Source organism: Coregonus lavaretus, assembly GCF_964263955.1.
Source record: "Coregonus lavaretus genome assembly, contig: HAP1_SCAFFOLD_2865, whole genome shotgun sequence".
Classification (NCBI taxonomy): Eukaryota; Metazoa; Chordata; class Actinopteri; order Salmoniformes; family Salmonidae; genus Coregonus; species Coregonus lavaretus.
Genome location: NW_028160833.1, coordinates 42826 through 67151, shown reverse-complemented (window position 1 = coordinate 67151; position 24326 = coordinate 42826). Strand labels below are relative to the sequence as shown.

General features: G+C 43.6%; 1 protein-coding gene across 2 annotated transcripts; it reads left to right on the top strand.

Moving 5' to 3' along the window:
* The first annotated feature begins 595 nt into the window (after positions 1-595).
* LOC311121402 (nuclear receptor coactivator 2-like) lies at positions 596-24084 on the top strand. 2 transcript variants are annotated; one of them, XM_084195899.1, is made up of 5 exons: positions 596-871; positions 1019-1541; positions 3344-3530; positions 7221-7419; positions 22995-24084. In XM_084195899.1, the coding sequence occupies exons 1-5, from the start codon at positions 731-733 to the stop codon at positions 23004-23006; spliced, it is 1062 nt and encodes a 353-aa protein (XP_084052025.1). In that variant the 5' UTR covers positions 596-730; the 3' UTR covers positions 23007-24084. The 2 variants fall into 2 exon arrangements, with proteins under 2 accessions (XP_084052025.1, XP_084052026.1); XM_084195900.1 differs by having other exon boundaries at positions 597-871; positions 1019-1301.
* Positions 24085-24326: the final 242 nt, after the last annotated feature.

The following is a 24326-nucleotide window of genomic DNA, read 5'->3' as shown; positions in this document are numbered from 1 at the left end:
TTTACTCCGATGCAGTTTACTCCGATGCAGTTTACTCTGATGCAGTTTACTCCGAAGCGGTTTACTCCGATGCAGTTTACTCCGATGCAGTTTACTCTGATGCAGTTTACTCCGATGCAGTTTACTCTGATGCAGTTTACTCCGATGCGGTTTACTCTGATGCAGTTTACTCCGATGCAGTTTACTCCGAAGCGGTTTACTCTGATGCAGTTTACTCTGATGCAGTTTACTCCGATGCAGTTTATTCCGATGCAGTTTACTCAGATGCAGTTTACTTCGATGCAGTTTACTCCGATGCAGTTTACTCTGATGCAGTTTACTTCGATGCAGTTTACTCCGAAGCGGTTTACTCTGATGCAGTTTACTCCGAAGCGGTTTACTCTGATGCAGTTTACTCTGATGCAGTTTACTCCGATGCAGTTTACTCCGAAGCGGTTTACTCTGATGCAGTTTACTCTGATGCAGTTTACTCCGATGCAGTTTATTCCGATGCAGTTTACTCAGATGCAGTTTACTTCGATGCAGTTTACTCCGATGCAGTTTACTCTGATGCAGTTAACTCCGAAGCGGTTTACTCCGAAGCGGTTTATTTCAAAGCAGTTTACTCCAAAACGGTTTATTTCAAAGCAGTTTACTCCAAAACGGTTTATTTCAAAGCAGTTTACTCCGAAGCGGTTTACTCCGAAGCGGTTTACTCCGAAGCGGTTCAAAGCGGTGTGCCGATGCCTGTATGACTTTATCAGAAGCAGAATGTTTGTTTATGGTAAAGAACCTGTTTACCTGTTCTCATCAGAACCGCCAGCCAATGATGAACCAGATGAGTGGAGTGTCCAATATGAACCTACCTCTACAGTCCAACAACCCCAACCAGGTAGCTTACTCACACATTACTCACAGTTACTCACACAGTAACCAAATAGTTATAGAAATACCAGTATTATAATTCACCAGAAAACAATGATCTTTTTTTTTGTAGATATTGTTAAATCTGACTATCTCCTTTTCTCTCTGTCTCCAGGGGACCATCAATGCTCAGATGCTGGCGCAACGCCAGAGAGAACTCCTCAGCAACCACCTGCGGCAGCGTCAGCTGGAGCACCAGAGACAACAACAACAACAACAACAACAACAACAACAGATCGCGGCGCAGCAGCAGAGGAACATGGTGATGAGAGCCCAGGGACTCAACCTACCTCCCAATATGGCCGCCGCTGCTGCAAGTGGCCTATCAGGAGGCCTGAGTAACCCCCGGATCCCCCAGACCACCAACCCCCAGCAGTCCCCCTACCCGCCCAGCTACGGTACCAGTACAGGCCCAGGCCTGGCCTCACCCACTCCTCCTCCTCACCCCTCTACCAGCCCCTTCTCCTCCCCCCTCCTCTCGCCCAGCCTGCCCTCCTCTCTCCCCCCCCACCACGCCCTGCATGGCTCTACCTCCTCCCAGATGATGATGATGTGGGCGACGGGGGGATCAGGACAGGTTGGGGCCGTAGTCGGCCCTCATGTACAGCAGCTCAGTGCCTTTCAGTTCTCAATCTCAGGTACCTACTGCCTTACAACCCACCAACAATTAGATTCATCCGCCTCCTGGTTAATAGCCAATCCTGATTGGTCCTCCTGATTTAATAGCCAATCCCTGATTGGTTATCCTGATTTAGGCCATAAAACATATTTTCCACTAGAGGGCAGTAGCTGGACAGAAAGCGGTACCATACAAACTACATTAAGCAGACACCCTTATGATTTACAGTCCGTGCATTCAACTAAGACTTCCACATTGCCAGTAAAAACGTTCCTTAATAAACCATCAGCTCAATCAGTGCTAGTAAGAAAAGACTAAAGCAAGAAACACAAGTTCAACATAATAAACTTCATGTTACATACATTGTAAATACAGTATGTTCATTTTACAGTATGTTACAGTGCTGTTTGTATATTTTATTGGGACTTTTTAAGGCTGCTTGATAGGACTGAATTCAAACTATTTCCCAATTCCCATTAGTGCATATCAATTAGATCAATATTTAATCAGACATACATCTGATTATAACCCCTTAGTCTCCCAGTGTAATATGTAATCTCAGGTTAATCTGAAGATAATCCTGTGTGATATGCTGTCCTGCAACATGGTGGTGTGGTTGATCAATCCTTTACAATAAAGAACCCCCTCCTTTCCCCCCCTCCCTCCCCCCCCTACTTCCCGCCCTCTCTATCCCGCCCTCTCCTCCCCCCCTCTCCTTCCCGTCCGCTCCTTCCCCCCCCCCCCCCCCCCCCCCCCCCCCCCCCCCCCCCCACACCTCTCTTTCCCACCCTCTCTCTCACCAGTCTCCCTCATCCTCTCTTTCCTCCACTTTCCTACCCCCCCCCTTGGCTGCTCACACTAATCGTGCATCCCAAATGGCACCCTGTTCCCTACACAGTGTAATGCTTTTGACCAGAGCCCTCTGGTAGTGCACTATGTAAGGAATAGGGTGCCATTAGGGACTGAACCATTAACATGCATGTAGTCCTCCCTCCCTTCGAACGCCTGTACACTCCCTGAACCCTGAACCCTACCGCCTTAACCCCAACAGATGACCTCTGAACCTTTTTTAGGCTTTGATTGTATTTTTGGTGAGTCTGTCAGTGTGTAAACTCTCAATAAGTCAACTATTGAGAGGACATTGTATTCTGCCAAACGGGTAACTGATATAACCGAATGATTTCCAGTCATTAGCAGTTGTCTGTTCTAAGAGAGTATGTACTCTGTGTGTTTGTGACTGTTACTCGAGTGTATTAGAATAATTAGATTTGTCTGTATTGCTGTCTGTTCTTTCACCAAGAGGACTGGAGTGAATGTACACATTTATGTTAAGTGACCTACACACATCAGTAATCAATTTGGAAATATATTCCAGTTACGAGATAGCACACTCACTGTAGCATGTTGCGATTGTCTTTCAATGAAAAGTGATTTATAAATTAAATGTATTTTTATTATTATTATTATGAAATGTATGGACACCTCGGTGTTAGAGCTATGTTCTAGATGGTATAGTCCAGGGTGACAGCATCAGTTTAGCATTTTCCCCACTAATGGTTAAGGCAGCGTTTCCCAAACTCGGTCCTGGGGACCCCAAGGGGTGCAAGTTTTGGTTTTTGCCCTAACACTACACAGCTGATTTAAATAATCACCTCATCATTAAGCGTTGATTATTTTAATCAGCTGTGTAGTGTAGTGCTAGGGCAAAAAACCAAAACGTGCACCCCTTGGGGTCCCCAGGACCGAGTTTGGGAAACGCTGGGGGAAACAGGAGCATTCTAGACCAGACCTGTTCAACCTAAAACCCTGACCCCCCCCCAGGTATGTCCCAGCAGCCTGATGGAGGGTTTGGGGGTCAGGCCACGCCCCAGAGTCCCCTGCTGTCCCCCAGGATGACCTACACCCAGTCTCCCATGATGCAACAGCAGGGCCAGGGCAACGCCACCTTCCAGGCCTCGCCTGACATGAATGGCTGGCCGCCCCAGGGCAACGTGGGAGGAAACAACAGGTGAGTGAGAAAGATGGGGGGACCACAGGGTTGGCTGTGGAAACCTGTACAGTAAAACTGTCCCAATAATCAGAGGTCAAAGAGAGAGAGCACGTAGAGAGCATGTCCTTATTACAATGTGTCTTATCAGACATCCAGTTGTCTGTGGATGTTAAGAATCTGTCTGTGAATATTAGTGCTGAGCGATTAACCGTCATTTTATGTACAGTTTCTTTAGAGATAAATCAGATCAAGCCCGAACTATGTTAGTAGGGAGTTGTAGTTTCCAACAGGCCAATATTCTACATAGTTTGGCCCAGAAAACGTGCTAATTAACTACAATGACCATAATCCTTTGCGCACCTACTTGTCCGGTCTGTGTGGGGCAGACGGGGAGAGAAGAGAGAAGAGCGGGATGGAGAGCGGTTGCTTCGTGAGGTATCGCTATCTGAAAATACATGATCTAAGTGATTGATAGTTGGTAATCAGCAGTTATAAAAGTACGTCTTATTTACTTTGAAGAACTACTAAAATAGTGATTTAGTCAGATAGCATAGGCAGCAGCTCTATAGAGATGAGATGATGACTTGGAATGAAATAATAAAGTCAGCAAATAAAACTAATGTAATATCCACAACAACTGAAATATCTTATTAAAGTAAAGTAAAGTGAATAAATGATGGTTAAGAAGTGATAATAATGGCCAGTCACTACCATCATGGGACTTTTATTAATAGTTGTATTCTGTGTTGTTACAGCATTCATCCCACATAATGCATAGTGCATTTCATGTTTTAAAAAATTATCGAAAACGAAAACCGTGGTTAATTTTTCATAAGTGGTCCTCTGTAGCTCAGCTGGTAGAGCACGGCGCTTGTAACGCCAAGGTAGTGGGTTCAATCCCCGGGACCACCCATACACAAAAATGTATGCACGCATGACTGTAAGTCGCTTTGGATAAAAGCGTCTGCTAAATGGCATATTATATTATATTATATTATATTATATATATATTATAATTGAACCGAAACAGAACCGACCTCAAAAAGCACTAATCGCTCAGCACTTGAATATCCAGGACAGCACAGATCAACTACCATATCTAGGCTTCAATAAACACCAAATTATGCATGATTATTTTCCATATACACTACCGTTCAAAAGTTTGGGGTTGCTTAGAAATGTCCTTGTTTTCGAAAGAAAAGCAATTTTTTTGTCCATTAAAATAACATCAAATTGATCAGAAATGCAGTGTAGACATTGTTAATGTTGTAAATGGCTATTGTAGCTGGAAACGGCTGATTTTTTATGGAATATCTACATAGGCATACAGAGGCCCAATATCAGCAACCATCAGTCCTGTGTTCCAATGGCACGTTGTGTTTGCTAATCCAGGTTTATCATTTTAAAAGGCTAATTGATCATTAGAAAACCCTTTTGCAATTATGTTAGCACAACTGAAAACTGTTGTGCTGATTAAAGAAGAAACTGAAGATCTCGTACAACGCTGTGTACTACTCCCTTCACAGAACAGCGCAAACTGGCTCTAACCAGAATAGAAAGAGGAGTGGGAGGCCCCGGTGCACAACTGAGCAAGAGGACAAATACATTAAAGTGTCTAGTTTGAGAAACAGACGCCTCATAGGTCCTCAACTGGCAGCTTCATTAAATAGTACCCGCAAAACACCAGTCTCAACGTCAACAGTGAAGAGGCGACTCCGGGATGCTGACCTTCTAGGCAGAGTTGCAAAGAAAAAGCCATATCTCAGACTGGCCAATAAAAATAAAAGATTAAGATGGGCAAAAGAACACAGACACTGGACAGAGGAAGATTGGAAAAAAGTGTTATGGACAGACAAATCGAAGTTTGAGGTGTTCGGATCACAAAGAAGAACATTTGTGAGACGCAGACCAAATGAAAAGATGTTGGAGGAGTGCTTGATGCCATCTGTCAAGCATGGTGGAGGCAATGTGATGGTCTGGGGGTGCTTTGGTGGTGGTAAAGTGGGAGATTTGTGCAGGGTAAAAGGGATCTTGAAGAAGGAAGGCTATCACTCCATTTTGCAACGCCATGCCATACCCTGTGGACGGCGCTTGATTGGAGTCAATTTCCTCCTACAACAGGACAATGACCCAAAGCACAGCTCCAAACTATTTAATAATTATTTAGGGAAGAAGCAGTCAGCTGGTATTCTGTCTATAATGGAGTGGCCAGCACAGTCACCGGATCTCAACCCTATTGAGCTGTTGTGGGAGTAGCTTGACCGTATGGTACGTAAGAAGTGCCCATCAAGCCAATCCAACTTGTGGGTGGTGCTTCAGGAAGCATGGGGTGAAATCTCTTCAGATTACCTCAACAAATTGACAACTAGAATGCCAAAGGTCTGCAAGGCTGTAATTGTTGCAAATGGAGTATTCTTTGATGAAAGCAAAGATTGGACACAATTATTATTTCAATTAAAAATCATTATTTCTAACCTTTTGAATGACTACATTTCCTATGCATTTTGCTATATTTCCTATTTAAACTCATTTAATGTATGTTTTCATGGAAAACAAGGACATTTCGAAGTGACCCCAAACTTTTGAACGGTAGTGTAGTTGAGTGTAAAACCCTTCTTTGGGTTATAAATGAAACTTGAGGCATAGTAATAAAATAGTTCAGGAACTCTCTTAGTAGAGTTTAAACATTTCTCTCTCTCTCTCTCTATACTTAGTAGAGTTTAAAGCTAACCCTTCTCTCTCTCTATACTTAGTAGAGTTTAAAGCTAACCCTTCTCTCTCTCTATACTTAGTAGAGTTTAAAGCTAACCCTTCTCTCTCTCTATACTTAGTAGAGTTTAAAGCTAACCCTTCTCTCTCTCTATACTTAGTAGAGTTTAAAGCTAACCCTTCTCTCTCTCTATACTTAGTAGAGTTTAAAGCTAACCCTTCTCTCTCTCTATACTTAGTAGAGTTTAAAGCTAACCCTTCTCTCTCTCTATACTTAGTAGAGTTTAAAGCTAACCCTTCTCTCTCTCTATACTTAGTAGAGTTTAAAGCTAACCCTTCTCTCTCTCTATACTTAGTAGAGTTTAAAGCTAACCCTTCTCTCTCTCTATACTTAGTAGAGTTTAAAGCTAACCCTTCTCTCTCTCTATACTTAGTAGAGTTTAAAGCTAACCCTTCTCTCTCTCTATACTTAGTAGAGTTTAAAGCTAACCCTTCTCTCTCTCTATACTTAGTAGAGTTTAAAGCTAACCCTTCTCTCTCTCTATACTTAGTAGAGTTTAAAGCTAACCTCTCTCTCTCTCTCTCTCTCTCTCTCTCTCTCTCTCTCTCTCTCTCCTCTCTCTCTCTCTCTCTCTCTCTCTCTCTCTCTCTCTCTCTCTCTCTCTCTCTCTCTCCCCCCCCCCCCTCTCTCTCTCTCTCTCTCTCTCTCTCTCTCTCTCTCTCTCTCTCTCTCTCTCTCTCTCTCTCTCTCTCTCTCCGCTCTCTCCTCTCTCTCTCCCTCTCTCTCTCTCTCTCTCTCCCCTCCTCTCTCTCTCTCTCTCTCCCCTCTCTCTCTCGCTCTCGCTCTCTCTCTCTCTCTCCCTCTCTCTCTCTCTCTCTCTCTCTCTCTCTCCCCCTCTCTCTCTCTCTCTCCCCCTCTCTCTCTCCCCCCCTCTCTCTCTCTCTCTCTCTCTCCTCTCTCTCTCTCTCTCTCTCTCTCTCTCCCCCTCCTTCCTCCAGTATGTTCAGTACTCAGCAGTCTCCGCCTCAGTTCGCCCAGCAGCAGCAGACCAATGGGGGCGCAGCCATGTACAACGGCAACGGAATGAACCTCAACGTCTCCATGGCTACCAACGCCAGCGGCATGGCCGCAGCAGGTCAGATGGCCGGACAGATGAGCGTCACCTCACCTGGGATGACCTCAATGGGACAGGAACAGGTAAGATACATGGACGGGATGAACTTTAATATCCGGAGGGCAGAATTGTCTTAGACACACAGTACTGCTGTATATAAAATACACTTCTGTTTCATTACACACTAGACATAAATACATTGCACGTATGAGATACATAACCATACTTAAGTATACATAGTGTTTATATGCACGTGAATGACCTCTGAACTCTGGACCAGGTCAAATACATAGACATACACACAGCGGACAGTTTATTAGGTACGTCACCCCGTTTGCGGAAATTGATCGCTCCTACGGACAGTGGGTCAGGTGGCCGTGGCTTGCTATATAAAGCAGGCAGACAGGCATCGAGGCATTCAGTTACTGTTCTATTGAACGTTAGAGTGGGCAAAACGAGTGACCTAAGCAACTTTGAGCGTGGTATGATCATCGGTGCCAGGCACGGCAGTGTCTAGGGTTTCCCGAGAATGGTGCGACAAACAAACATCCAGTCAGCGGCAGACCTGTGGGCGAAAACAGCTCGTTGATGAGATGAGAGAAGTCGAAGGAGGACGGCATGAATCGTGCAAGCTAACAGGCGGGCCACAAACAGACAAATAACGGTGCGGAACGGCATCTCGGAACACACAACTTGTCGATCCTTGTCTCTGATTGGCTGTTGCAGCAGACGACCTCACCGGGTTCCACTCCTATCAGCTAAAAAAACAAGAAGAAGCGTCTCCAGTGGGCACGCCATCACCAACACTGGGGCAATTGAGGAGTGGAAAAACATCGAATGGAACATAACAGCGAGTTCAGTTTACTTGAGTGGCCTGTGCAGTCCCCAGACCTCAACCCAATAGAGCATCTTTGGGATGAGATGGAACGGGCTGTTCACAGCATGAATGTACCGCCGTCCAATCTGCAGCAGCTGCGTGATGCCATCGCATCAGCATGGACCAACATCCCTGTGGAACGTTTCTGACACCTTGTAGAATGTCCCGAAGAATTCAGGCTGTTCTGGAGGTAAAGGGGGGGGGTCCGACTCCGTACCAGATGGGTGTACCTATTAAACTGGAGGCAAATGGGGGGGTCAGACTCCGTACCAGATGGGTGTACCTATTAAACTGGAGGCAAATGGGGGGGTCAGACTCCGTACATTTACATTTTACATTTTAGTCATTTAGCAGACGCTCTTATCCAGAGCGACTTACAGTTAGTGAATACATATTTTTTTTATACTGGCCCCCCGTGGGAATCGAACCCACAACCCTGGCGTTGCAAACGCCATGCTCTATCAACTGAGCTACATCCCTGCCGGCCATTCCCTCCCCTACCCTGGACGACGCTGGGCCAATTGTGCGCCGCCCATGAGTCTCCCGGTCGCGGCCGGCGGCGACAGAGCCTGGATTCGAACCAGGATCTCTAGTGGCACAGTTAGCACTGCGATGCAGTGCCTTAGACCACTGCGCCACTCAGGAGTACTGGGTGGGTGTACCTATTGGGTGTACCTATTAAACTGTGTGCATAACATACATAAGCATACAAACTAGCCTAGTATTTACAAGCCCCTGCATGGCCTCTGGGCCCTCACCTGGGAGGAGTAACCATTCATAAAGAGGTTATAACTGTTCATAAACATATACATGGTTTGTAACTCCTATAGGACTTCACGGTAGTGATGTATGTAAATATTTAAGTATACATATACTCATACACACAATATTAGGGGTCTAATAAGGGTGCAGTAGAACTCCGTGACCCCTGAGCAGACCACCGTGAGTAGACCTGTCATGACGGGGCGGCAGGTAGCTCAGTGGTTAAGAGCATTGTGCCAGTAACCGAAAGGTCGCTGGTTCTAATCCCCGAGCCGACTACGTGAAAAATGTGTCGATGTGCCCTTGAGCAAGGCACTTAACCCTAATTGCTACTGTAAGTCGCTCTGGATAAGAGCGTCTGCTAAATGACCAAAATGTGAAAGAAAAAAAAAATGTAAATGTGATAAACCTCTACAGAACAAGTCAAACTCACAACTTTCCCAGAATCCCTCTGAAACACACGGAATGGAGCCCGTAGGAGCTTGTAGCAGTTAACCATCGTATGGGATAAAAGCTTTGTATTTTTTTTTTTTACTTTACCCCATTCCAAGTAGTCATTATGCCTTACAGCAAGGCCCTAAGTGTCTGGGTAATAGGTACATGCACTTCATTGAGCCCCTTCTCCCTACGACTCATCTAGTGAATAATTTAGATCTAATGTAGCTGTATGATGTAGTACGGCTAGCTAGTTATGGGGCATGACCCGGACTGAGAAGTAGACAATGTTATATCGTAATTAGTAGTGTGTACATGTGTATGTACAGGTAACTGACAAAATAAAGGAAACACTTGAGTAAATGAGGGATACAAAGTATATTGAAAGCAGGTGCTTCCACACAGGTGTGGAATTAACATCCCATCATGCTTAGGGTCACGTATAAAAATGCTGGGCAGGCCCAGTTGCCCATTTTGTTTTGGCTGCCATGGCTAGAAGAAGAGGTCTCGGTGACTTTGAAAGAGGGGTGATTGTTGGGGCACGTTTGGCAGGAGCTTCAGTGATGAAGACTCTCATAATAAGCCACTAATGGGAGATTCTCTAGCGGGGCTTGAGATAGCGTTTTCCACCACCATCAACAAAACACTCAATTATAGAAATTTCTCGTCGAAGAATGGTGTCGCATCCCTCCCTTAGAGTTCCAGACACGTGTAGAAGCTATGCCAAGGCTCATTGAAGCTGTTCTGGTGCCTTGTGGTGGCTTAACACCTTATTAAGACACATTAGTGGTGTTTCCTTTATTTTGGCAGTTACTTGTATGTGTGTTTAGCAGGGAGAGAGGAGGGGCTTCTGGTCTGATAAGAGGCCCTGGGGCCAGACTGTTAAAGTCTGCTAAATAAAACAACTCTCTGATGGACTTGGAAGTCCCAACGGAGCTGTCCTTTTTAGAACACAGCTGCATCCCAAATGGCATCATGTTCCCTGTAGTGTCTTAGATTTGACCAGGGCCCCCTTCCTATGAAACACACACACAGTCAAGACACCCTTCTCCCCTGCAAAACACACACACACACACACACACACACACACACACACACACACACCCTTCACCAGTCTACTCAGACAACAGTAAGTGGATGATGTCGTGGTAAATGCCATGCACCGTCAGCATTCCATTACTGGGGAACAACATTCATTTTGTGACGTCAATGTGGTATTTATTAATGTCTCTTCTCTCATTCTCTCATTGTGTCATCGGTCTAGTAAAGAGGTGGTATGTGATGTTGTTGCTTTTAAGCCTAATAACCCAGTATGAATATTTAACCAAGCAGCAGCAGTTCGATTGTCTGTGAGCACTTCGGGCTGTTGCTATATGTTTAAAGCTACTGCTATACGCGTCACTTGATTGATTCCCACGCCACGCTATCGAAATTATACTGGCACTTAAATTATGTAAATTATTCAAACCGTTGACCATTAGTGCGATTAGAGGTGATTATTTTTACTCACTCTTTGTAGGTTTGTTCTTTTATAATCTGTTCTTCAAGGGTGTTTTCACACTTGGTCTCTTTCAGCCAATTTATGTGAACTCTGTTCGCTTAATTTTTTTGTGCAGTGTGAACTCTCCAAAGGAACTCAGACCCCTTCAAAAGAGCCCCCCGAAGCAAACCGAACTGAGACCATCTCAAGAGGTGGTCTGAGTTTGGTTCGCTTGAATTTCCGGGGTCTGATTCCCTTTTTTAGGGCAATGTGAACCTAAAGCTCCCCAGGTTAGCTTGTCATTATTTACGCAACGCCTCAGACTACTGCAACACCGTTTCCCCTGACATAACTCCTCACATTGGTGCCACAAAAGAGAGATGATGTGCAGGTTTGCCGAAATAAAACGTGCTGTTTTGATTTGCACAAAAATTCCAAAATATGTGTGTTTTTAGTTCAGATTATTTGTTTGCAATATGTGATCTATAGGCTGAGAGCTTCATAAGCTGTTTATTCAATTGTGGGGTTTGAATAGTGTGAGAAGACACCAATATATTTGGTGAGAATCACAACATTGGGTACAAAATCAATTCTAGCTCCTAAAGGGGCAGTAGCCTACATTGGTTGTACAATTTTCAATTACGTCTTATTTAATCTCCAGTTATTCTTCTGCTATTTATTCTGTTACCAGTAATATTTACATTTACATTTACATTTTAGTCATTTAGCAGACGCTCTTATCCAGAGCGACTTAGTTAGTGAGTGCATACATTTACATGTTAATATCGTCTGATTACAATTATTATGTCTCATCTTTTAACTAAATGCAATCTATTAGCTTCCAAAATGTACGTAGGTATATCTAGCTGTCCGATAACACGTTCTGATGGAATGGCTTGTCCTGCACTTTGTAAAAACCCAGAGTGCATTGAGTAAATGTTAGCAATGTGTATACAAACATGACTCCGACCACAGAATAGAGGAAGTGAACTGACAGAAAGAGTTGAGTCCTCATCCAAAGGCAAGGACAGTGTGAATACAAAGAGAACTCAGTTATTTAGCTTTTTTCTTCACCCCAAAGTTCACTTTAAAGAGGACTGAGATGGGTTATTTTTAAAGAGGACTATATGTGAAAACACCCTAAGATGGTCACCACTTGCTCAACTGTCTGGGGAGGTCTGTCTGAAATTGGTCCAGCTTGGTTTTTAGCATCCACTGCCCTTTATTTTAGCAGTAGCGGTGAGAGACATTCTTGACCATTGCTACTCTCCCTTCTGGGACAGCTACAAGGCCCTTCCCCACCCTCCCTTTGGGAAATCTGACCACACCTCCATCCTGCTTCTCCCTACCTATAGGCAGAAACTTAAACTCTGTACAAACAGACCAACTATGATCGCCGTAAGGCAATCAAAGTGGCAAAACATCAGTACAGAGACAAAGTGGAGTCACAATTCAACGGCTCCGACACGAGACGTATGTGGCAGGGTCTACAGACAATCACGGATTATAAAGTGAAAACCAGCCATGTCGCGGACACAGACGCCTCGCTTCCGGACAAGCTAAACACCTTCGCCCGCTTCGAGGGAAACAAGACAGGCCCCGCGGACACTGGCCGCTCCCGAGGACTCAGTGGCCGACCATAAGACATTTTAAGCGTGTTAACCCTCGCATGGCCTGCCTGCCTAGACGGCATCCCAAGCCGCGTCCTCAGAGCATGCACAAACCAGCTGGCTGGAGTGTTTACGGACATATTCAATCTCTCACTATCCCAGTCTGTTGTCCCCACTTGCTTCAAGGTCAAGTCCACCATAGTTCCTTTACCCAAGAAAGTGAAGGTAACTGAACTAAATGACTATCGCCCATCACGTCTGTAATCATGAAGTGCTTTGATAGGCTAGTTAAGGACCATATCACCTCCATCTTACCTAACACCGTAGACTGAGTTCAGTTTGCATACTGCTCCAACAGATCCACAGACAACGCAATTAACATTCCACTGCACACTGCCCTATCCCACCTGGACAAGAGGAATACCTATGTAAGAATGCTGTTCATCGACTACAGCTCAGCCTTCAACACCATAGTACCCTCCAAGCTCACCACTAAGCTCGGGGCCCTGGGTCTGAACCCCCTCTCTGTGCAACTGGGTCCTGGACTTCCTGACTGGCTGACCCCAAATGAAGGAATGCAGCAATACCTCCGCCACGCTGATCCTCAACACGGGGGCACCACAAGGGTGCGTGCCCAGCCCTCTCCTGTACTCCCTGTTCACCCATGACTGCGTGACGACACAACAGTTTGCTGACGACACAACAGTGGTAGGCCTGATTACCAACAGTGACGAGACAGCCTACAGGGAGGTGAGAGCCCTGGCGGGGTGGTGCCAGGAAAATAACCTCTCCCTCAACGTCAACAAAACCAAGGAGCTGATCATGGACTACAGGAGACAGCAGAGGGAGCACGCCCCCATCCACATTGAAAGTTTCAAGTTCCTCTGCATGCACCTCACTGACGACCTGAAATGGACTGATAAACAGCTTCTATCTCCAGGCCATCAGAATGTTAACCAGTCACCACTAGCCGGCCTCTGCCCAGTACCCTGCCCTGAACCTTAGACACTGTCAATAGCTGACTGCCGGTTTTAGAGACCATTCAGCACCACTTTTTATCCCCTCCTGCACATATTGTTACAAACTGTCTTTCTATTTGTTCAAATAAACTAAACTAAACTAGCCGGCTAACTAGTACTCTACCCTGCCCCTTAGAGGCTTCTACCCGCTAGTGGACAGTGCCTTCGGAAAGTTTTCAGACCCCTTTACTTTTTCCACATTTTGTTACGTTACAGCCTTATTCTAAAATGTATTAAACAAATTTTTTTCTCATCAATCTACACACAATACCCCATAATGACAGTGAAAACAGGTTTTAAACAATTTTTTCAAATTTAGTATAAAAAAAAAGTGACCTAAGCGACTTTGAGCGTGGTATGATCGTCAGTGCCTGGTACGCCGGGTCCAGTATCTCAGTAACGGCGTGGCCTCCTGGGATTTTCACGCACGACAGTGTCTAGGGTTTACCGAGAATGGTGCGACAAACAAAAAACATCCAGTCAGCGGCAGTCCTGTGGGCGAAAACAGCTCGTTGATGAGAGGTCGAAGGAGAATGGCAAGAAATCGTGCAAGCTATAACAGGCGGGCCACAAACAGGCAAATTACGGCGCAGTACAACAGTGGAACGCACAACTCGTCGATCCTTGTCTCTGATTGGCTGTTGCAGCAGACGACCTCACCGGGTTCCACTCCTATCAGCTAAAAACAAGAAGAAGCGGCTCCAGTGGGCACGCCATCACCAAGACTGGACAACTGAGGAGTGGAAAAACATTGCCTGGTCAGACGAATCCCGGTTCCTGTTGTAAATTCTATCCATTTTGTTATGGGGTTTTGTACTTGATTGTCTTGACATAGCTTTTTCTAATATTTTTAAATTTTAAATTTTGCAGGATGGAATCTCTTGATGCACCATCTCATTTTCAAGAGTGTCCAAATAAAAAAAACTAATATATGTACTTAGTAACAATCATAATATGGCAACTACGGTCTGATAATAACAACAATGAAATAATAATAATAATACTTTTAAAAAATGTACATTAACAGCATTAAAAGGTTTTGTACAACTACTAATACTGTCGGCCTACAACTAATAAAAACTACTGCTACAACTGCTAATACAACCAATAAATATACTGTTGCAACTATAAATACAACTAATTACCTATAATACACTGAGTGTACAAAACTCAAGCTCAAAATGTGGAAAAAGGTGAAGGGGTCTGAATACTTTCCGAATGCACTGTATCAGATTATTGTTCCCATTCTTGCTGAGGGGATAACCATCAGGTCATGTATACCTAGCATTGATGGAATTTGAGGGTGAAATTATTGAGGTACCAGATGAGCTTATAGATGATGCTGATTTAACATCAGCTATATCTGCCGGCTCTTGGATGACACTGTCATGTAGGATTATTTGCTGAATAGGTTGATTATTTGACCTATTTAAAAGGTCATTTGTGTATTTCCAGAACTGCTGTTAATTTTCTTCTTTTTTTTTTTTGTAAGACTATCCATATGGAAGGAGGCTTTTGCATTTCTAGTTTTAGTTTTTACTGGCATTTCATAATTTTCTATAGGACTCCCAATCAGTTGGATCTTTGGTTCTACAGTACTTAGCCCCATGCTTTATCCCTTTCTCTGTACTGATGTATTAAGGCAGAGCTAACCCAGGGCAGGGGACGGCCCCTTGACTTTCACTGTTCTCCAAGGTGCATTTTTATCACATACCTTTTGTGAATTCAGTGACAAAGTGCATTTTGGTCTGTTGGGATTACTTGGAATATTTGCCAGTTTATGGATATCAAGTCCTCAATTAAATAATCAATATTTAAATTTGTACATTGTCTTAAATTAATCCATTTGGGTGGAATTTTTAATCCTGTCAGGACATGTCACCAAGCGCCAATCCAGCAAAGTCCCATTATGAGTTTGTTGATTGACTCTCATTGGTTCTTTAATGAATTTAGTAAAATAGATGCCTGGGGTTTACCCTGGATGTTACTGTAAGATAGCTGTCCCCAGTGGCGGCTCCTGAAAAAATTCTCAGGAGGGGCAATTTTTCTGATGATTTAGGTGACCTACACACATTTTTAAAAAGATATGTCCAGCAACAACATGAAGACAGGGGCAGCATATAAGTCAATACCAGAAGCATTTATTGACTGATCTCAAAAGTGTTGGCTTACAAAAGCAAAATAAGTTATCACAGTAAAAATAATCAAGGGTGTTCTTTCACATTCCTCAACACTGCATAAACAATATGTATGGCTTTGTAAAAATGAACAACCATATTCTGGCCAATTGTATAGATTTGTAAATATGAACAACCATATTCTGGCCAATTGTATAGATTTGTAAAAATGAACATGAACAGATTTTTTATTTTTTTGAATGGCAGTACCTTTCAAACATGTCTGCTTGCAGTAAGGTAGCACTCACAAGGTGGCCAGAGAAAGAGAACCTTTCTTTGGTGTGATCCAGGATGGTGTTGCAGACCTCTTCAGACAGCCTCTGCTTCTCCTCTTCTCTCAAAGCTGTTCTGGGTCTTTTGGCTCCTGTTGCTTCTTGCAGCTGCTGTTGAGAGGAGTCCCTGAAGGCAAACAGACCAATGTGTTTGTTGGCTTTGTACAGTATTGTTGTCTATGTGATGCACAGGTATATGCAATGTATCCATGTATAGTACAAATACTTCAGTTCCACTTAAAATGGGCAGGGATGCATAAAGTCTTTAGTGTTTAAGTTAGCCTTTGTGTCTCACATAGCCTGGATGTTCAGCACAGTATACAGTGGTGCTCATAAGCTTATGATCCCATGCTAAAGTTGACTAAAAAGAGGAATAAAAAAGAAAAGAAAATTGGTGTCCTTAAAGGTTGGATTTTCCAACTTTTTTAATTAAGTCATTAAGATCAATTTCCAAAAGATGATTTTTTTATTTTTTTATTCCTCTTTTTAGTCAGCTTTAGAATGTGTTCATACACTTATGAGCACCACTGTACAGTACACATAGTATATAAAATAAGATAGATTACACCACTGGCCATATATAATGACAATAATGTAATTTCAAACACAAATGCAGTCTCCTTTCATGCATACATTTTCAAATAAAGCTCTGCTTTGAGAAAGATCGAATGATATTGTTTAATCTTTATCTTACCTTATGGCCTGCACACTGCTTGCGAAGCTGTCGAGGGCACGTTTGATAAAGACAGCATCGATGTCCTTATTCTGTAGCTTCTGGTACGGTGGGCTGGTCAAATGAACCCAATGAACCCGTCCGGATGGCTTCAAAACATTCTATGAGGTCGTCTCGATTCTCGTAGACAGTGTTCACGACTCTGCTGTTGCTAACCTCATCGTTGTGGCGGCGGACAGCTAGCCTGTATCCCTCATCCAGTTGAGTGGCAATATTCACTCTCACCAAAGCAGACAATCTCAAACAGCTATCAATGTGGGTCTTTGACAGCTCATTTTTCTTAATCTTTTCTGAAAGATGGTGCATGTCGGTTACACCAGTCGCTGTCCAAGCGTTGCTGTCTGCCGTTCATGGTTACGTTACGTTACGTATGACGAAAGCGCGTAAGTGCAAGCCCTCAGACACCCATAGAGAATGTATTGAAAGCTCAGAAATTTGAAAAAAAATTATTTTACATTAGAGGCTATGAGAGACTTCTGGGCGATTTTCAACCTGACTGAAATCGCCCCAAAACGGGCGGGGACATTTGAAGCACGACTTTAGCCTGATTGGACATTTAGTGGCTGGCAGATCAGACGTGAACACTGAACTACTGTTGCCATGATATAATTGATTAGAAAAAAAATCCCTTCCTTTTCCCGTTTGGCAGTGCGTCGCCCATATCGCCCTATTGAACACACCGCCCATGGCTGTCCCTCTGGGTAGATGGCTGGGGTTTACCCTGGATGTTACTGTAGGATAAATGTCCCTCTGGGTAGATGGCTGGGGTTTACCCTGGATTTTACTAAGATAACTGTCCCTCTGGGTAGATGGCTGGGGTTTACCCTGGATTTTACTAAGATAACTGTCCCTCTGGGTAGATGGCTGGGGTTTACCCTGGATTTTACTGTAAGATAACTGTCCCTCTGGGTAGATGGCTGGGGTTTACCCTGGATTTTACTGTAAGATAACTGTCCCTCTGGGTAGATGGCTGGGGTTTACCCTGGATGTTACTGTAAGATAACTGTCCCTCTGGATAGATGGCTGGGGTTTACCCTGGATGTTACTGTAAGATAACTGTCCCTCTGGGTAGATGGCTGGGGTTTACCCTGGATGTTACTGTAAGATAGCTGTCCCTCTGGGTAGATGGCTGGTGTTTACCCTGGATGTTACTGTAGGATAACTGGATTTGATTAATAATGAAGATACAATATGTTTTTCTATTGGGTGATTACAACATACATTTATTTAAAAGTGAGAACCACTCACTGACATCTGACTTTTGGAATAATTTATACTCCAGCTATCTGTATCACTCATCTATAAGCCTACAAGAGTGACCAGTTCATCTGCCACCCTTATTGATAATATTTTTACAAATTCTTTGAATAATGTGGCTAATACAGGTCAATTCCAAGAATCCTCAAATAATATAAAGTCAACTTGGAAAATCATCAATCAACTGTTAAATAAGAAAAAGGCATCTCCAACTATCCATCTCAATTTACTGTTAGAAATAAGACCTATAGTGATCCTGATGTTATTTCATGTGAATTTAATAACTTTTCTGTCAAAATTATTTTGAAAACTGATCTAAATCCCTTGGATTACATTAAGGAACATTTCCCTTCTCTGCTTCAGTTTGATCCTCCTGATGTGATGGAGGTGATGGAGGTCATTGGGTGCTTTTCTGCAGGAGGGACTGGTGCACTTCACAAAATAGATGGCATCATGAGGAAGGAAAATTATGTAGATATATCTCAAGACCTCAGTCAGGAAGTTAAAGCTTGGTCGCAAATGGGTCTTCCAAATGGACAATGACCCCAAGCATACTTCCAAAGTTGTAGCAAAATGGCTTAAGGACAACAAAGTCAAGGTATTGGAGTGGCCATCACAAAGCCCTGACCTCAATCCTATAGAACATTTCTGGGCAGAACTGAAAAAGTGTGTGTGAGCAAGGATGCCTACAAACCTGACTCCATTACACCAGCTATGTCAGGAGGAATGGGCCAAAATTCACCCAACTTATTGTGGGAAGCTTGTGGAAGGCTACCCGAAACGTTTGACCCAAGTTAAACAATTTAAAGGCAATGCTACCAAATACTAATTGAGTGCATGTAAACGTCTGACCCACTGGGAATGTGATGAAATAAATTAAAGCTGAAATAAATCATTCTCTCTACTATTATTCTGACATTTCACATTCTTAAAATAAAGTGGTGATCCTAACTGACCTCAGACAGGGAATTTTTACAAGGATTAAATGTCAGGAATTCTGAAAAACTGAGTTTAAATGTATTTGGCTAAGGTGTATGTAAACTTCTGACTTCAACTACCATTCAAAGGTTTGGGGTCACTTAGAAATGTCCTTGTTTTCTATGAAAACATACATTAAATGAGTTTCAATAGGAAATATGGCCAAATGAATAGGAAATGTAGTCATTGAGAAGGTTATAAATAATGAGTTTTAATTGAAATAATAATTGTGTCCTTCAAACTTTCGTCAAAGAATCCTCCATTTGCAACAATTACAGCCTTGCAGACCTTTGGCATTCTAGTTGTCAAATTGTTGAGGTAATCTGAAGAGATTTCACCCCATGCTTCCTGAAGCACCTCCCACAAGTTGGATTGGCTTGATTGGCACTTCTTACGTACCATACGGTCAAGCTGCTCCCACAACAGCTCAATAGGGTTGAGATCCGATGACTGTGCTGGCCACTCCATTATAGACAGAATACCAGCTGACTGCTTCTTCGCTAAATAGTTATTGCATAGTTTGGAGCTGTGCTTTGGGTCATTGTCCTGTTGTAGGAGGAAATTGACTCCAATCAAACGCCGTCCACAGGGTATGGCATGGTGTTGCAAAATGGAGTGATAGCCTTCCTTCTTCAAGATCCCTTTTACCCTGTACAAATCTCCCACTTTACCACCACCAAAGCACCCCCAGACCATCACATTGCCTCCACCATGCTTGACAGATGGCATCAAGCACTCCTCCAGCATCTTTTCATTTACTCTGCGTCTCTCTTCTTTGTGATCCGAACACCTCAAACTTCGATTTGTCTGTCCATAACACTTTTTTCCAATCTTCCTCTGTCCAGTGTCTGTTCTTTTGCCCATCTTAATCTTTTCTTTTTATTGGCCAGTCTGAGATATAGCTTTTTCTTTGCAACTCTGCCTAGAAGGTCAGCATCCCGGAGTCGCCTCTTCTGGTGTTTTGCAAGTACTTTTAATGAAGCTGCCAGTTGAGGACCTGTGAGGCGTCTGTTTCTCAATCTAGACACTAATGTATTTGTCCTCTTGCTCAGTTGTGCACCGGGGCCTCCCACTACTCTTTCTATTCTGGTTAGAGCCAGTTTGCGCTGTTCTGTGAAGGGAGTAGTACACAGCGTTGTACGAGATCTTCAGTTTCTTGGCAATTTCTCGCATGGAAAAGCCTTCATTACTCAGAACAAGAATAGACTGACGAGTTTCAGAAGAAAGTTATTTGTTTCTGGCCATTTTGAGCCTGTAATCGAACCCACAATTGCTGATGCTCCAGAAACTCAACTAGTCTCAAGAAGGCCAGTTTTATTGCTTCTTTAATCAGCACAACAGTTTTCAGCTGTGCTAACATAATTGCAAAAGGGTTTTCTAATGATCAATTAGCCTTTTAAAATGATGAACTTGGATTAGCAAACACAACGTGCCATTGGAACACAGGACAAGAGGAATACCTATGTAAGAATGCTGTTCATTGACTATAGCTCAGCATTCAACACCATAGTACCCTCCAAGCTCATTATTAAGCTCGAGGCCCTGGGTCTGAACCCCGCCCTGTGCAACTGGGTCCTGGACTTCCTGACGGGCCGCCCCCAGGTGGTGAAGGTAGGAAACAACATCTCCACTTCGCTGATCCTCAACACTGGGGCCCCACAAGGGTGCGTGCTCAGCCCCCTCCTGTACTCCCTGTTCACCCATGACTGCGTGGCCAAGCACGCCTCCAACTCAATCATCAAGTTTGCAGACGACACAAGAGACCGCCTACAGGGAGGAGGTGAGGGCTCTGGGAGTGTGGTACCAGGAAAATAACCTCTCACTCCACATCAACAAAACAAAGGATATGATCGTGGACTTCAGGAAACAGCAGAGGGTGCACCCCCCTATCCACATCGACGGGACTGCAGTGGAGAAGGTGGAAAGGTTCAAGTTCCTTGGCGTACACAACACCGACAAACTGAAATGGTCCACCCACGCAGACAGTGTGGTGAAGAAGGCGGAACAGAGCCTGTTCAACCTCAGGAGGCTGAAGAAATGTGGCTTATCACCTAAAACCCTCACAAACTTTTACAGATGCACAATTGAGAGCATCTTATCGGGCTGTATCACCGCCTGGTACGGCAACTGCACCGCCCACAACCGCAGGGCTCTCCAGAGAGTGGTGCGGTCTGCCCTCCAAGACACATACAGCACACGATGTCACAGGAAGGCCAAAAAGATCATCAAGGACATCAACCACCCGAGCCACTGCCTGTTCACCCCGCTATCATCCAGAAGGCGAGGTCAGTACAGGTGCATCAAAGCTGGGACCGATGGAATGAAAAACAGCTTCTATCTCAAGGCCATCAGACCATTAAACAGCCATCACTAGCACATTAGAGGCTGCTGCTACCTATTGAAATCACTGGCCACTTTAATAATGTTTACATATCTTGCACTACATTTGACATTTTAGTAATTTAGCAGACGCTCTTATCCAGAGCAACTTACAGTTAGTGAGTGCATACATTTTTTTTTCATACTGGCCCCCCGTGGGAATCGAACCCACAACCCTGCCATTGTAAACGCCATGCTCTACCAACTGAGCTACACGGGACTACTCATCTCATATGTATATACTGTATTCTATAATATTCTACTGTATCTTAGTCCATGCCGCTCTGTCATTGCTTGTCCATATATGTATATATTCTTAAATCCCATTCCTTACTAGTTTTGTGTGTATTGGGTATATGTTGTGAAATTGTTAGATATTACTGTACTGTCGGAGCTAGAAGCACAAGCATTTCGCTACACCCGCAATAACATCTGCTAAACATGTGTATGTGACAAATAAAATGTGATTTGATTTGCTGATAATGGGCCTCTGTACGCCTATGTAGATATTCCATTAAAAATCAGCAGTTTCCAGCTACAATAGCCATTTACAACATTAACAATGTCTACACTGTATTTCTGATCAATTTTATGTTATTTTAATGGACAAAAAAAAATGCTTTTCTTTCGCAAACAAGGACATTTCTAAGTGACCCCAAACTTTTGAACGGTGGTGTATATTGAAGAGGGTGTGGCTCAAGCTGCATCCGTCTCACCCCACGGCACTGTGGAAAGAAATGTGTGTACACTTGTTGTTTGTGTACATGGATTTTATAATGTCGTATGTTTTTCCCCCAACACCACTTTCGATCAATTTGTATAGCAGACCATCATGCCAAATTGAGTCAAAAGCTTTTTTGAAGTCAACAAAGCATGATAAGACTTAGCCTTTTGTTTTGGTTTGTTTGTTTGTCAATTAGGGTGTGCAGGGTGAATACGTGGTCTGTCGTACGGTAATTTGGTAAAAAGCCAATGTGACATTTGCTCAGTACATTGTTTTCACTGAGGAAATGTATGAGTCTGCTGTTAATGATATTGCAGAGGATTCAACTGACGTAGGTACGAATAGATTACAGTCGAAGTACTGATACAGTGTTAATTGGGTTGTTAATTGGATTCGTTAAGACAGTTCTTAATTTAATTTTACTTTTTGGATTTCGCTGCACCTGCGATAATGTCTGCAAATCTTGTACGCGACCAATAAACTTTGATTTGATTTGACTTTACGCACTTGAACTAAACATGTTTTAAAGACGTTTTCCTCAACTACCTCAACTAGCCGGTGCCCCCGCACATTGACTCTGCACCGGTACCCCCCTGTATATATAGCCTCCCTACTGTTATTTTATTTTACTTCTGCTCTTTTTTTCTCAACACTTTTTTTTTTGTTGTTTTATTTTTACTTTTTTTGTTAAAAATAAATGCACTGTTGGTTAAGGGCTGTAAGTAAGCATTTCACTGTAATGTTTGCACCTGTTGTATTCGGCGCATGTGACCAATAAAATTTGATTTGATTAGATTAGATTTTCCAGCGAATATTGAACTTTTACTGTTGACAAGCGATATCTGAGTGTTTGCGTATGTAAAATGTATGTGAAATATATTTAAATGTGAAATATGTGTTAAATGTGTCTGAATCTGAAACAACTCTCTCTCTTTTTGTCTTCATCTGTTGACAGAAATACTGCTGACCCTGGTGGAGCGTTCAGCCAACCAGGACCTTGATGCTAACGCCCAGGATCCAATGAGCTCGCTGGTTCATCTTCAACCACCCAACCAATCTATCAACGGCCCCTTGAGTCACCCCGGCAGTGCCCTGACCCAGCTCTGCCCAGCCAAGCCTGACCTCTGACCTCACCCACCTGGCATAAACTGTGCCTCAGAACTATCCCTACTGGGGGGGGGCGGCTCACCCAGGACCTAGGGATCAAGGGGGAAGTGGGGGATGGAGGCAAGATTTTACTTTTTGATGTGTCCCAAATGGCACCCTATTCCCTATATAGTGCGCTACTTGTGACTGGAGCCCAGATCGAAAGTAGCGCGCCACACAGGGAAGAGGGAGGCAACCCTAAAACGCCTAACCCCTCCCTAAAGGAGAACCCGTGAGCCAGGCTGTCTCTGTCCAGCTGCATTCGCCGTAGTGTGACTTACTGTAGGCCCATTCCCCTCTATTGTAGGTCCCTCCCCCTCTGGGTTGATTGACTGTAGGCCCCTCCCAATTTGCCTGGAGGCCCCATGTTGGTCCGCCCCCTCTGGGTAGGCCCCTCCCCCTCTGGGTTGACTGACTGAGTACTGGTGGCAGCGGTGGGATCCTCGTCAGATGAATGTATTCCTCTCAGTGGACAGCGGCCATTTTGCAATCTCATCTCAAACAATTTACACTTTTTTTTATTGTTTTCTTCTCCGCCCCTGATCCCCCTCTTCTTCTGGTTCCTCTGATGTTCTAGAACATTCCTCATGTTCTACGTTCCACGATGGCATCAAACTGACTCCAAGTTTAATTTTGGATTCTGGAGGACATCGGAGGGAGCGGAGGACATCGGAGGGAGCTGAGCAGCGAACTAATTTCAGCCGTTTTTGCCTTTTTGCTGTTTGTTTTTGTTTACCTGATGATGATGATGATGATGACTACAGATGTAGGATGAAGACAGATGGTTTTAAAAAACACTGCAGATGAATGGTTTGACTTAAATAATGCTTTGTATGATTATTAGACTAATTTAGTCAAGAGGTTTATAGTGTATTAAATTAAGTTTTATTTTTTCTGTATGGATCTTTTAATTATTTTAGATTTCTTTATTATTATCGTAGCAAACAACAGAAGATTATTTCTAAAGCGGTGAAAGTGTCTTAATAGACAGTTAAACTCTTTTCTGAAAAGACTACTACATCCTATCACATTGAAATATTATGGATTTGACTTTTGGTTCAGTAGTTTCGTCAGAAGCTGTTGAATTACATCACGTGGTTCAAGACAACAGAAACAGACAGATGGTGCATACTGTACCAGT